At 34.2% G+C, this 13671-nt stretch overlaps 2 protein-coding genes across 5 annotated transcripts; one reads left to right on the forward strand and one right to left on the reverse strand.

Moving 5' to 3' along the window:
- The first annotated feature begins 847 nt into the window (after positions 1-847).
- Positions 848-5552, forward strand: LOC141659075 (zinc finger protein CONSTANS-LIKE 15-like). The gene is made up of 4 exons (XM_074465809.1): positions 848-2087; positions 4203-4397; positions 4883-5133; positions 5229-5552. Exons 1-4 carry the CDS (start codon positions 1209-1211, stop codon positions 5329-5331), a joined length of 1428 nt encoding a protein of 475 aa, XP_074321910.1. The 5' UTR covers positions 848-1208; the 3' UTR covers positions 5332-5552.
- On the reverse strand, positions 5152-13279 carry LOC141659074 (uncharacterized protein At2g33490). Of its 4 annotated transcripts, XR_012549597.1 has the most exons (12): positions 12941-13278; positions 12600-12672; positions 12250-12324; positions 11971-12032; positions 11817-11885; positions 11475-11503; positions 11176-11383; positions 10815-11075; positions 9138-9191; positions 7859-8864; positions 6268-6327; positions 5152-5887 (listed from the first exon to the last, which is right to left on the reverse strand). XR_012549597.1 is itself a non-coding variant. In XM_074465807.1 (11 exons), exons 1-10 carry the CDS (start codon positions 13052-13054, stop codon positions 7908-7910), a joined length of 1902 nt encoding a protein of 633 aa, XP_074321908.1. In that variant the 5' UTR covers positions 13055-13278; the 3' UTR covers positions 5152-5887; positions 7859-7907. The 4 variants fall into 4 exon arrangements, 3 of the variants coding, with proteins under 3 accessions (XP_074321908.1, XP_074321909.1, XP_074321907.1); XM_074465807.1 differs by lacking the exon at positions 6268-6327; XM_074465808.1 differs by lacking the exon at positions 5152-5887 and having other exon boundaries at positions 6023-6327; positions 7859-8861; positions 12941-13279.
- Positions 13280-13671: the final 392 nt, after the last annotated feature.

Below are 13671 nucleotides of genomic sequence, written 5' to 3' on the forward strand. Positions count from 1 at the left end.
TCTCTATTTTGTATTCACAGTCGTACAAAATCTTACAGGTCCAGGTTTTCAAATAATATAGGTCTCCACTGAACCCAGCTCATATAATGGTGCTTTATACCAAGTAGTGTAATTTCTTTATCAACGGCATGAATTTTTATATTGCTAAAAAATAACTTCAAAACTTAAGGTCACGCTTAATTTAAATAAATATACTTTAATTGTGATAGTATCTTTCGCTTAGTCTTTTTAGACTAAGTACAATAATAAAAATTTAGTTATTCGGCAATCACCGATATTTAAAGAAAAAAGTAAGATAAATTAGGGAACAATATTTTTCAAATTTTCAAATTTAATACAGTTAAAAAGTTAGGAGGCTAATGTAAGTGGATTTATAAATCCAGCTCATACATAGTGTACAAATGATTCTTTCTTTGGATCTATTGTTCGCAGTATCTAAAGGTTTTGAGGTCCGGTTTTATTTATTTTGTTAGTAAATCAGCGAATTTTGACGTTCATTCCATAGCTAGAGTAGTAAATATTATGTAAGATCATGTACACCCTCCTTTCTTATTGATGAACTTGACTAAAACTTAAATTATTAATGATATTAATTAAATTTGGTTTTTGATTTAAAAAAAAGGAACATTGAAATATATTATTCAAAATTCATAATTACTAATAGGAATTTAAAGGAATAAATGAATCAAATATTTTACAAAAAATTAATAGGAAAATTTAGAACAGTAATCGGCATAATCAATATCAAGAAAATATTACATATCTGATTTGAATATTAAGTTTGATAGAAGAAATATTTTTAGCATAATGATGAAATGGGCAGGAAGAGTGATGTATATCCAAGTTATGGGGGTTATGTATGGGTCGAAAGTGAGGGAGAATGACAGGTACGTAATAGTTAACGATAAAGATAAGCCAGAGATATTTTATTTGTAGAGAACGGGGAGGGACAAGTAAAGAGAAGATATTTTGGGGGTGAAAGTAGAGCCCATTAATCTTAGTAATATATTATGAGGTGCTAAGTTCAAGGATTAGACAGAAACAAAGGTAGATTATAATTAAAAGTAATTATAAATAAATCTGGTTGCTACTTAACAGTTTACATAGTAAGTAGATGATAAAAAACTAGTAATCATTCGTAACTGCTTTCCATTTCACTTGCCTCCTCCTTTGACCTGTATCTTGTTGTTTTGAGTTATTATCAAATCATGGGCGGTGCCGGTGGTGGTGGTGGTGGCGTGGGGTGCGATCACTGTAATTCGGAGGCGGCGGCGTTGTATTGCAGAGCAGACTCAGCAAAGCTATGTGTAATGTGCGATCAACATGTCCACTCTGCTAATCCACTCTCTCTCAAACACATCCGCTCTCAGATCTGCGATAATTGTCATTCCCAACCTGTTTCCTTTCTTTGTGTTTCCGACAATCTGTTTCTCTGTCAAGACTGTGATTCAGATGCACACTCTTCAATTAATCATAATCGTTTACCTGTTGATGGTTTCACTGGCTGTCCTTCTCCTTCTCAGCTCGCTTCTCACTTGGGTCTCCATCACTTTACTAAATTATTACATCAGAGTACCAATCAGTACCAGTATGATGATGAGGAGGAGGAGGAGGAGGAGGAGGAGGATGTTGGTGATCAGTTCATGGTGCCTAATAAAAGTACTATGTTTCCGCAAGTTTCTACTTCCCTGCCCCAATCCTCGGATACATCATTATCCTGTGGGAAGCAGAAGCATATCGTTCTCAAACAATTGATTCGTCTCTTCCACACACAACAACACCAACATTTTCAGACCCACAAGGAGGAGGACGAGGAGGAGGATGCGCGACGGAAGAGGAAGAGGAGGTTAATGAGTACTGTCAATGACATCGATGAGGAGGAGTCTAATTCCTTGTTATTAACTCAATCCTTAGCTCAACAACAACAACTTCCATTTACCTCTTTGCTGTTGCAACAGCTGAGTACTAGTACTAGTACTAGTACTAGTCAATTGGATGTAATGAATGAGGTTGATCAGGCTGGTTTTGAGCCCGCCGAAGGCGGCCAAATGTTGTGGAATACTCATCCCTCTGATCAGGGCACTCAGGTATTCTGCCTTCGCTTTTTCTCATCTTGATTTCCGATCTCTTTTCGAGTTTTTTCTTTTTGTTTTAATATATTATTTGATAAAGTCCTGCATTTTAAAGCTTTCACAACGATTTCCTGTTTTTTTTATTGCTTCGTCTAAACTCTAGCCAGCCTTAACATGATGCACATTCACACTAGCTTGGAAACAAATAATTTTTTTTATATACATTCATTAGAGCAAGTTCAGTGCAAAACTATAGTTAGTCCTATAGCTATAATCTACAACTAACTTTAAAAAAAAACTTCCAATGCATAGCTATTCTTAGATGAATAAATGCGTAAATGGATACTTGGTTGTATATTTAGAACTAGGGCTGTCAAAAAAATTCGAAAAATCCGATATTCGTCCGAAAAATCCGCATTCGTATCCGAAATAAAGCGAATATTATCCGTATCCGAAACAAAGCGGATATTATCCGTATTCGAATCCGACGATTACGGATACTGATATAGGCATATTCGTATCCGATAATATCCGTATCTGATAAATATATTTTATATTTAAATATTTAAATAATTTAAAAATATATTCTATTAAATTTATAGTATATTTATGTGTATATATATACATACATATATATATATATATGTACGGATATATTATGTTTGTAAAATTCTATAGACATGGAGAAAAAAAATAATTTGAGTTCAACAATTTAAAGATAACGATTATATTGAAAAGATAAATAAAAAATTAATTTAAAAAAAAATAAATATGATTAAATCACTTTATCTCTTATTTTAATTTTTAAAAATGAATTTTTAATTTTTACTATATTTTTTCTAATTATTTTCATTTTTTTAAAAAATTTAATAGAAAATAAAACATCTGATTTAAAATCGGATTTGGATCCGGATATTATCCGTATCCGGATAGTATCCGTCGGATCCGGATCCGGATATAATTCTTTAAATATTTTCGGATTCGGATACGGATACGGATACGGATATGGATTTTCGGATTCGGATCCGGATACGGATATAGGCAGATCCGTATCCGAATTATCCGTTTGACAGCCCTATTTAGAACTAAAAATGGTTCTAGCCATTATTGCCACATCATTAATTAACTAGAAATGGAGTGAAAGACTTGGATAAAATGTATGTTAAATTTGGTAATAGTTGGTTGTAATACAACTAGAATGGGAGTACAAGTGCTACATTTTAGCACCAAAAAATACTTTTCGATACCATTTTACATTTACCTTCGGACTTGCTCTTACCATGCTGTCCAATACATGCATTGTTGCTTATTTTGTGGTTATTTGATTGTTAAAGTCTTGAACATATATCATTCAGTTAAGCCCCCAATACCCTTAACTTAAACTTTTAAAAAGACCCCGTCGCTTAAGCTTACCCGTGCTATTAGAGTTATGTTTAGGGAAGTTCTTATGTTTGACCGTCCCATCCTCAATGTTTTTAAATTTTAATATGTACACTTAGATTGAATATTACCCCAAAAAATGGGCTTCCCGCTAATCCACTCTAAAATCCTATTGTATTTTATTTTATTATTATTGGTATTATCATTGCTAACATAATTTTTTTTCTTTTCTTACTCACTCTTTTTGAGGCATCAAGTTTCTTCGTTAATTAGTTAAAAGAGGTTGCATTGTTACAGAATGTTAATGAGATAATCTGGAATTTAGATACTTATATATACCAGCTCAAATTGTTGTTGATGACGTGTTCTATATCATTAGTTGTCATATGCTATTTCATGACTGCTTTCTATTAGTGCCACCAATCTTATGACCCACTCTTGCGGTCAATTGGCTTTAGTTTGTACATATAGCTTTTCTACTTACCTATTGACTTGTTAATATATTATCTTCCTAAAATAACATAAGTATTAATTTGTTTACTGCTGACCCTTTTGGTCTTTTAGGCGACATGACAGATATAGTATTGTGAGCTCAGCGATTTGCAGAACAATTTGTGAACCTTTATTGTTCTTCTTCCGTAGCATTATTTTTTATTTATCAATCTTTATATATGTATAATACTGTATATTTGAAGGAAGTGAATTTGTTTCACTGCACCTGACTGTAAAGGATTTGGTACTTCTCCACAGATTTGGGATTTTAATCTTGGATGTTTAAGGGGTTCTGGTCCGCTAGAATCGGCTGAAGGTGCAAATGATGCAGGTTTTACAATGAGAAGCTACAATGAACTTTTAACGGAAGCTTCCTTGGATGATACAAAGGGGATGAGAGATATCTATGGAATTAATTGTTCTACGGAGCTTGAGAATCTTGTTGCCTTTAAGGTAATAGCTGATTTTGCACAGTAGCTATCTGACACAGCTAAAAATATTTCCTAGGAGGGGACTAGGGAAGAGAAATTGAAAGGTGTTAGTAGATAATCTAAAACTTTGGCACATATTTCTCCTTTCAAATTCACCAAGTGAGAAGAAACACGAACAGTAAGTGACCATATTTTTTCTATCAAAAGAAGGATCCTCATAACCCATAAGCAAATATAGGGAATGTATATGGATTGAAGAACGTAATTTAATAGCTTTGATAAAAATGTAATAATCTCTTTTATTTATGTCGAACTTAAATTTGTTTTGTTTGAATACAATTGTATTTTGTTGCATGCCATAATCCACGGGTTACGTGGGAGGAATCTTTCACTTATCTATTGGTTATGTGGAAGGAATCATCTATGGTATGGTTAAGAAATTTTTTATGCTAAAACTCCTCCAACTGATATTGTTGCAAATATTGGCATGCTCGTATAAAATGATAGAATGACGGAAATAACCCAGCAGCTGGGCGAACATCATCTGAGAGCAACAGTTTACCGATTGCAAGGGAATCATCAAGCTCGGGTTTTGGTATTCCCAATTACTGTGGTGGCGCTGCAGATGTTCAATATATGCGACAGATGATGAAATGTGAAAATACAACACCAGCAAAAACAAAGACTGATTTAGAGTTAATGGCGAAGAACAGAGGTAATGCAATGCTTAGGTACAAGGAGAAAAAGAAAACAAGAAGGTATAGAAGCTATTCATATGTTGTCCACTTTTTCTACTTCTGAATATGTTTCTAAGAACAATACAAAATCATGACTTGGAATATTTTATGAACAGATATGATAAGCACATCCGATACGAATCGAGAAAGGCAAGAGCTGATACTAGAAAGCGTGTGAAGGGTAGATTTGTCAAGGCCAGTGAAGCCCCAGTCTCCTAATTCAGATAATTTTTAACCATCTGCATGTATATATTTGTGAGACTTCACTTGACGTTCTCGTCCAATGTTTAAATTACGTATCATTGTTCCCTTTGAACCAAACGTTTAATATTGCTTGATGAAGTGTGTGTAAGCAGTTGACTGAACAGTGCCAGAACAGGGTGATAGTTTTGGTGCATTCCCAGTTTAAATAGAGCAACAGTTCAGCATTTATGCCATGATATGATATCTTGATGAAAATATGCTTGACTTTAATCTTGTTGCATAACCTTTTTGCTCTTAAAAGTACGTTAAATATTATTTCCAAATATTAAGGTATTATTATTAAGAAATCAAGTTTCTAGTTTAGGACTAAAAACAGAGAACTCCAGTTTCTAGTAACAAGGCATCAAACTCCCGCTTATTTTGTTATGCGCCTAACAGTGACCAGACGGCAGACAACCTTCACATTTTTGAGTCTTGTAAGAAGCACGGTAATCAACCATTAGTTCGACACACCAGTTGCCGCTTGGTAAATGTGAAACCTAGAACCTAAACACCACCTCCTCGTTTTGTCCTTTTAGCATGCATCAAGAGAAAAAACATTATAAGAGATTCAATTTAATTAATTAATTAATTAATCAACTAGTAGGGGAACTAACAACTTATATTAAACAATTTATAATGTTGGTGGAGATTAGAACCGTTAATATTTGTGAAAGATAGTTGCTAGTTCATTATAAATTTTGAGCTAAGACATGAATTTTCAAAGCTTCTGCCCAAGTCTGTACCAAAGTCATAATGGAAGAAATAACAAAATTTCTCATATTTAACATTATGAGTTATGACCTATGCATTTGTGCGCTGACTGCAACAGGCACCAAGATAATGATTGATAAACAATTTAGGACCATAGATATGTACATAATCGTCTTCACTTCGCTGAGGTTCTTTTACCTGACAATAGCCCAGCAAAGATTTTATAGTTTTCTCAACCAATATCAAATTATTCTGCGCCTGCATTGAACACTAATTTACATAAAAATGGCATAATAGTTTAAAACTATTATATTTGGTTAAAATATGCTACAGAAGCAAACCAATATTTATGATCATACTTAAAAAAAATCAAATTCACAAGTTATGTCAGATAGATTACAATTCACTAAGAAAGGTACAACCACTAAGGAGGTTACAAGAAATATAAGAAGCAAGATTATTAGAAAGATGGGAAAGATATAAGAAAACACTGAAGTTTATTGCTTAGAATAGAATAGATGTCTAAAACTTGGATGTCTTAAACCAATACAAAGGGATCCTATTTATAGTAGTCCTGGAGGAGACAACTTGATAGGATGAAATCTTACAACCAATCAGATTTAAACACGTGTAAGGATATCTTATCTTTACAAGATAATAATATCTCTTTCCACTTAATAGACACCACACCTTTTATTTTACAAATACACCACACTTTATTTTGATACACACCACACTTTATTTTACAAGCATAATAATTAATTTATATTCTCTTCTTATTAACTGCAGTATTTAGCAAAAAAAAAAGTATGAACTGCAGCAAGAATTTACAAACAATTCAGTTGTACCAAAAGCAACAGGATGCACGACAGTAAAGCATTATATTAGACTAAGTTCTTAGATTGCATTGATGAATCCACTTTAAGTTTCAATTCCAACTCCTTTCCTCCTTTCATGTCTCTATAGCACGTCCTAACCTAAATGTCTGATACTGAGTTCCATTTGTTTATAGACCAAAAGTCACTGTTCTAGGGTTCATCCATATGCATAATCTCCCAAATAAAGTAAACTGATTGGAAATAACGATTCAATGACAACTTATTGCAAATAACAATGGGTGGATGACAACTTAAGACCGGGATTTTGTATACCTGTAGCTGTAATACCACATTAGGGACCAGCATAACCAAAAAAAAGTTGGTTACTAGAAAGTAACCATGTAACCATGCTCAAGTAGACATGCAACTAAAAATGTACTAGGAGGTGGTAACGAATTAGTGCTACACCCCTGCGGGCATCTTTAATTATATTTACTGTGTATTTTTCCATTTTAATATACAACGATTCCAGTTCAACTATAGCATCTCAACTACCCCAGCTTCATCAGCCACACATAATGCATGAAAAAACAAGAGATGAGGTGTACAACCTGCACCATAATTTTAGTCACATTTGATGATAAGGTTGTCATTTTCACTTCTATGCAGTACACACTTCTATCCTATCTATTTATTAGATTCAAACTTCTTGCTGCAAGGTCAGGTACACCACATTTCCTGTTTCCACGTTATAGACATTATGTGATTTCACATTTCAAAATAAATGTGGTTTTTGATGAGGTTTGCAAACTCATTTGTTATAAGAAGAAACTGATGTGCCACAAGCTGACAAGTAAAACATATATATGAATAGGTCAACTGTAATAGAAAAAATGATATATAAATACAAATACTTTTTGTGATTGTTCAAAATTAAAAAAAAAAGAACTAGCTGCAGGGTTTTAAAATACCTGTTAAATTGGGCAGCCATGGTGGAACATGACCCCCAAATGTCGTCAACTAACTGTGTGATAAAGAAATTGATTTAACATGAGGCGAAACGATATCCTCGGTCATCTTGAAATTCGGAGATTCCAAATTTTTTGGGTCATGCGGCTCTTTTTCCCTTTGACCTCTAGAAGGTATTGAGTAACTGCGGTTGAAGGCTTGCGGAGGCTTTGGAAGTGTGGATGCATTTGACGGTGTCAGTTTATTTGTGCCAGAGAGTTCCTGACCTTTGGGTAGCAAGGGACTAGAATGACTTATATTTGCAGTCCCCTTTAATTTAATATGCGGAGGGGGTCTAGGAAGCTCATGTAGTTCACTTATCTTTGGCGACGATGTGAAAGTTGGCGAGACACCTGATGCTAATGCTGGGGATGATGGCTTCGGCAGTGGAGTGCGCATTAGTGATCCAGAAAACAGGGGAGCATTTCCTGTTGAGGAAATTGGACCGCTAGTAGATGTATTAGACCTGCTTGACCACGACTTGCCCATCAATGGACCAGAGAAAGCTTGCCTTCTAACTTTTTTGGTGTCTCCGTGACGATCGAGATTCGTCAAGAGTCCCTCTGCCAAATGAGGTGGTGATCGAATTGGTCTAGTATTGCTGTTGCTATCTTTCAGTACTGACTGCGTTTTCGAGAAACCTGGACTTAAGTTCTCATTTCCTAATACTTTATCACTTCTTTTGTGCTCCAAAGGTGATGAATGCCAAGAACTAACTGTACCTCCGCTTACACTTACTCCTCCTTTAGGTGTTTGTGCATCTGATCGTAATGAAACTTGACTCTTTGTCTCGTCAGGTGTGGGCAGCACATAGGTGGAGAACTTCCGTGTGGAAGTTTGCCGTGCGGGTATATATCTTTCAGCAGGGTCAGAATCCTTCCCAATCAAAAGCGGGGCTGATTTGCTGCTTGGATCAACATTTCTACGAAGGAGAGAGTATTCACCGGGTTTTCTATATAGGTTTTCCTGCTGTAAAAGAAACAGAAATTTTTGCGAATGATGAGGTATCTTAAAAAACTAAAAAAGAATGCAAAGGATATAGAAAGCATCCACCACACAGTAATTGTATATGACAATTCAATTTGAAAAGCTAGAAAAATAGAAAGGCAAACCTCTGGCGTATATAGGAGACATTTTAAAAATGAGTGCACTACATCATTAAATAGTCGCTCAGCTATTCACAGTTTTTCTTCCTAATTATATTTACATTGTAAACATTATGCTAGGATGATGTTTTCTTACCTTTGCTGCTTCAACTGTGGGAACTTTTGGAAATGTAATCTCCACGTTGTCCAACTGCAAATGACTTAAGAGAAGTTAATATCATTTTAATCATGGACTGTACATCTACCGATTAAAAGTTCATAAAACAAAAGATCACTAATGAATAGGCAGACACTATTCATAATGGTAGGCTCATGGTCGACAAGTCGACCATGAGCCTACCATGGTCGAGCCAAGGCGCCCGAGTACCTTCAAATTGACTAGTCGACAAGTCGCCCGACTAGTCGTAAAAAGTCGACAAGTAGTCGATCCACACATTTTAGAGTAATTATAATATATAATATAGTTAGCACATGTCATTTTCATAATTCAGGTGTAAACTAACAGATAAAAGATACCAGTACCACTACCTATTAGATTAGTTGAATGTGCATATTTTTTATTATCAATTCAGTGGATAGTTTTATTGTTCATCAAAATTTAAAACACAAAATATAATTTGAAGGTGGGAAGGAAAAAAATAATTTGAATGGATAAATTTTAAAATTTTAAACCTGATAAAATCAATTTAAAACTTAAAATCAAATAAAACTCATTTTTTGTGTGTAAAAGAATGACTTATTCGGTTTTTAAATTAAAGAAAGATAAAAATTTGTTTTTGTGTGTACATAAGTAATGAAATAGAAAAAAAAGAAACAAAAAAGGAAAAAAAGGAAAAAAATGATTTAAAAAACGTTTTTAAAAAAATAGAATGAAAAAACTGTGTGGCTACGTGTACATATATATACAAAACATGTATATATAGACACATACGTATAGAGAAGAGATAAGGAAGGAGAGAAGAAGAAATAGAGAAAGAAGAAAGAAGAGATGAAGAAGAAGAGGAATTTATAGCCGGAGATAAGCCGCCATTGATAGATCTGTTAATTGGACATGAATACGTCGCCTTTGTAGCCTCCCAGATTCTAATCGGGTAAGTCTTGGGTTAAAAAAACCCTATTTTGACTATTTAGGCCGGGTCGGATATTAGGGCGGGTCGGGTAAAATCCATGGACGACAAAACATAAAGTCTCTCCTCGACTTTTTCCTCCTTAGCGACTTAGCTACTAGTCGACGACTAGTCGACTAGTCGTCGACTTGATAACCATGGGTAGGCTACACTTTAGAGTTTCATAATTACATCAAACACGATGGCTAATAATTTTGGCCAAGGACAATAGATGCACACAGTTTACAGCAGCTTCAATGCCTAAAGTACTGATGAAGATGAGTCCCAATATAATATAAATATATAAATAATATCTGCATAGAGCTATTATAGACTGCTCTATTGATAGTTCAATCGTTTGTTTTGGCCCGCTTGTGTTGGGCTTTTAGTTCATTGGACCACTAGGGTTGTTTCTGGCATTCATTTAACATTATATTTATTAATTTATTACGTTAATGATATACACACTTTTCTTGAGAATAATTTTAGTTGCAACCAATTTTATCTTACAAAGAATATAGGGTAGTGATTGAGTTGCAAAAAAGTCGCCCTGTTTTTTTAATCTGTGATTTCACTGCTTAGTCCTGCATTATTTAAGCATCATGTTCATGATATATAACATGCAAATCCACATTTTTATTAATATTAAAGATACAAGAATGTATAGGTCACTTAGTAGTAGAACACAAAAATAACTGAATTCTTACCTCCATGGAGTCTTTTGTTATAGAATTATCATGACCATCATTAGAATGTCCATGATCAAAACTAAGATCATTATCATCGCGGCTTTCAGAGTCATCGTCGGTGTCATCAGTATAGTCCTCGTCAAGATCATCACCGCCACTAAAATCATCCTCGTCTTTTAGTCCATCGAAGTGGTACGCAATATGATGTCGTGCAGTGACAGATTCAACATGAGGATCAATTGCTTCGAGAGATTTAGAAGCCTTTTTGAAAAAAGACATCTGTTGACAATAATGGAAGATAAGTATGTGCTTCTAATACAGTTACTAAAATATATATATTTATATTAATATTGATCAATTTTTGGACAAATAAAAAAACCTGAGCAGCATGGTGCCGAGATGCCTGCGTTAAAAGACTTCGGGATTGTCCACCTTTAAGAGATTTCATACGAAAAACGAACATACTAGCCTCCTCGTCATATTCATCTTGAGCTGCTTGCAGTTCACGGACAGAAAAGCTATCCCCTTTATCGCTTCTCGACCTCCCTTTCCCCCTGCTTTTTGGTATCATGTCTTCATATACCATTCTGCAACCATAAATACAGGGCACCCATTCATTACTAAACATGTTGAAGAATTGCAACTGTAGGATCACTACTTATAAGAATGAGCTGGAACCTTTTCTCATCACACTGTTTCTTCATGTCCTACATCAAGAAAGGAGAAAAAATAGAAATCAATTTATGTACAGTGATATGCCTTTCTAAGCCTCTAACGATGTTTGCAACCCATCCAAAAGAGCAAGTTGCATAAATGGATGAGCTCCATGATATGAAACTAAACAATAGTGCAAAAAGGTTGTACAAACACAAGAATAACAATGTAAATTGATAAAGTTTTCGCACAGAATTTCAGGAGTATTTTTAATTTGGTAGACTTGCAGTGGTTATAGCAACATAGGCACAAAGAATACAGTAAGATATTTTTCATGTGCCTGTGAACTACTTTATAAGAACTAACCTCAACAATGCGTAATTCATTAAGAAGGGACTCTGATGGGATGGTGATTGTCTGGAATATATGGGAACGCTGAACAAAATATAAACGTCTCATCAATAAAAAAAATTAATTCTTAAAATAACTAAGATGTTTTTCAATAAAAGACATAACCCACATAGCGATCAACAAGATTCTGGATAATAAACTGAACTTTTCCCAGCATCAACAACACTTTACCTGCATTTAACACGAAAAGTTGGGTTTTATGAAAAGGATGGATAAAAAGAACAACAGTAATGAAAAAATTTATCTCCGCAACAATGTAGTCATAACAATGTTGGTTCCACAAATTATATAACGGAAAAGAAAAAAAACTGGTACCAATTCAAATTAATTGCAGCTTGCACAATGAAGTTTAAACATATAATTGAAACAAATCAGATTGCTGACTCACCACTTTCCTCATCCTCATTCAGTGCAGTTTTTTCAAGAAGGCAATCTCCCATTTCTCTTAGTGATTCTGAGAATTCTGAACGTGTGTGATCCGAAATTAGTATACTTTTGAGGAACCATATATCACGAAAACATATCTATTATAGTTTTGAGGTACTAGTGACATTAAAAAACAAAACACTTCAGCAACTTAAAAGATTATAGAGAGCCAAATCTTGAACAAGAGATGAGTACAAGGTTCACATATTGCTTGGACGGCATGTATATGTTCCTAAGTAATGCAAGTTGCAACGTTAACATAGTTGTGGAGAAACAGATAAAAAAGCAAAGTTGGGGATATTGTAAAAATACCATAAGCACTATTAGCAGTGGCTGCTGCAGCAGCTAATAAGCTGTCATAGCAATCCCTCATATCTTGCATGTCCTGCAACAAACAAACAAAAGTCAAAAGTCAAAATCACAGCAAATAAAAAAATGCATATAAAATGATTTGTACCAAATCGACGGTCAGTCAAGTAAACTAAAGTGATGGCAACCTAATAGACACTACAAGTACAAATAACGTAGTTTGAAGCGAACTAGAGATCCAGATGCAGGGGGGGGGGGTATATTTATTGTATGTAAAAAAAACAAAGTGAAAGAAGATGAAACAAAATCAGAGAATAGATTAAAAATCAAAAAGGAAAAGAAACCTGAGAAGCCTGGGTGACGTCATCTAGTATAGAACGGGGTTGACGGAGATGGTGGTGATGACGGGGAATAGCAGTGGAAGCCAAACCTCTTAATTTCTTGAGTGAATTTTTCATTTAATAATAATAAATTTGGTGGTTGATAAAAATGAATCGCAATAAGGGCTGAGATAGCTTAATTAAACCTAGGGGGAAACAAAAAGAAGGAAATTAAAAGGGGGGGGAGAAGATGAACAAGGAAAGGGGAAGGATTTTTTTTATAAACGGGTCAATTCAACGGATCAAAGTCTTCCCCGGAAACAAATCCACCCCCCTTCCCCTTTTTTATTTTATTCTATTCTACTGCCTTTATTTTTCTATATTCATGTCATGACGCGCCCATCCCATATATTATTTCATTCATCATTTTTTTATAACCAAAATCCCTGATTTTTTTTAGACTTCAAATTATTCTTTTTCTTTTTTAAGTTGAATGCTGTAAATTGATGACCAAATCAAATAACTTCAATTTTTTAAATTCATCAATCAATTCTAATTGCGCAAATTACTGCCTATTATTTTTACTAAGGTAAAACTCTTTTATACCGCGCTAATAATTTGATATGCTCGTTTGATTGTTTGTCCCAAATTCATGAATATCATATTTAAATATTAAAATAATATAAACTATTCAAATTCCTGCATTTAAATTCTGCCAACAGCAAATATTTATATTATTATTTATTTATACACGA

This window comes from Apium graveolens, chromosome 5 (genome assembly GCF_009905375.1).
Source record: "Apium graveolens cultivar Ventura chromosome 5, ASM990537v1, whole genome shotgun sequence".
NCBI lineage: Eukaryota > Viridiplantae > Streptophyta > Magnoliopsida > Apiales > Apiaceae > Apium > Apium graveolens.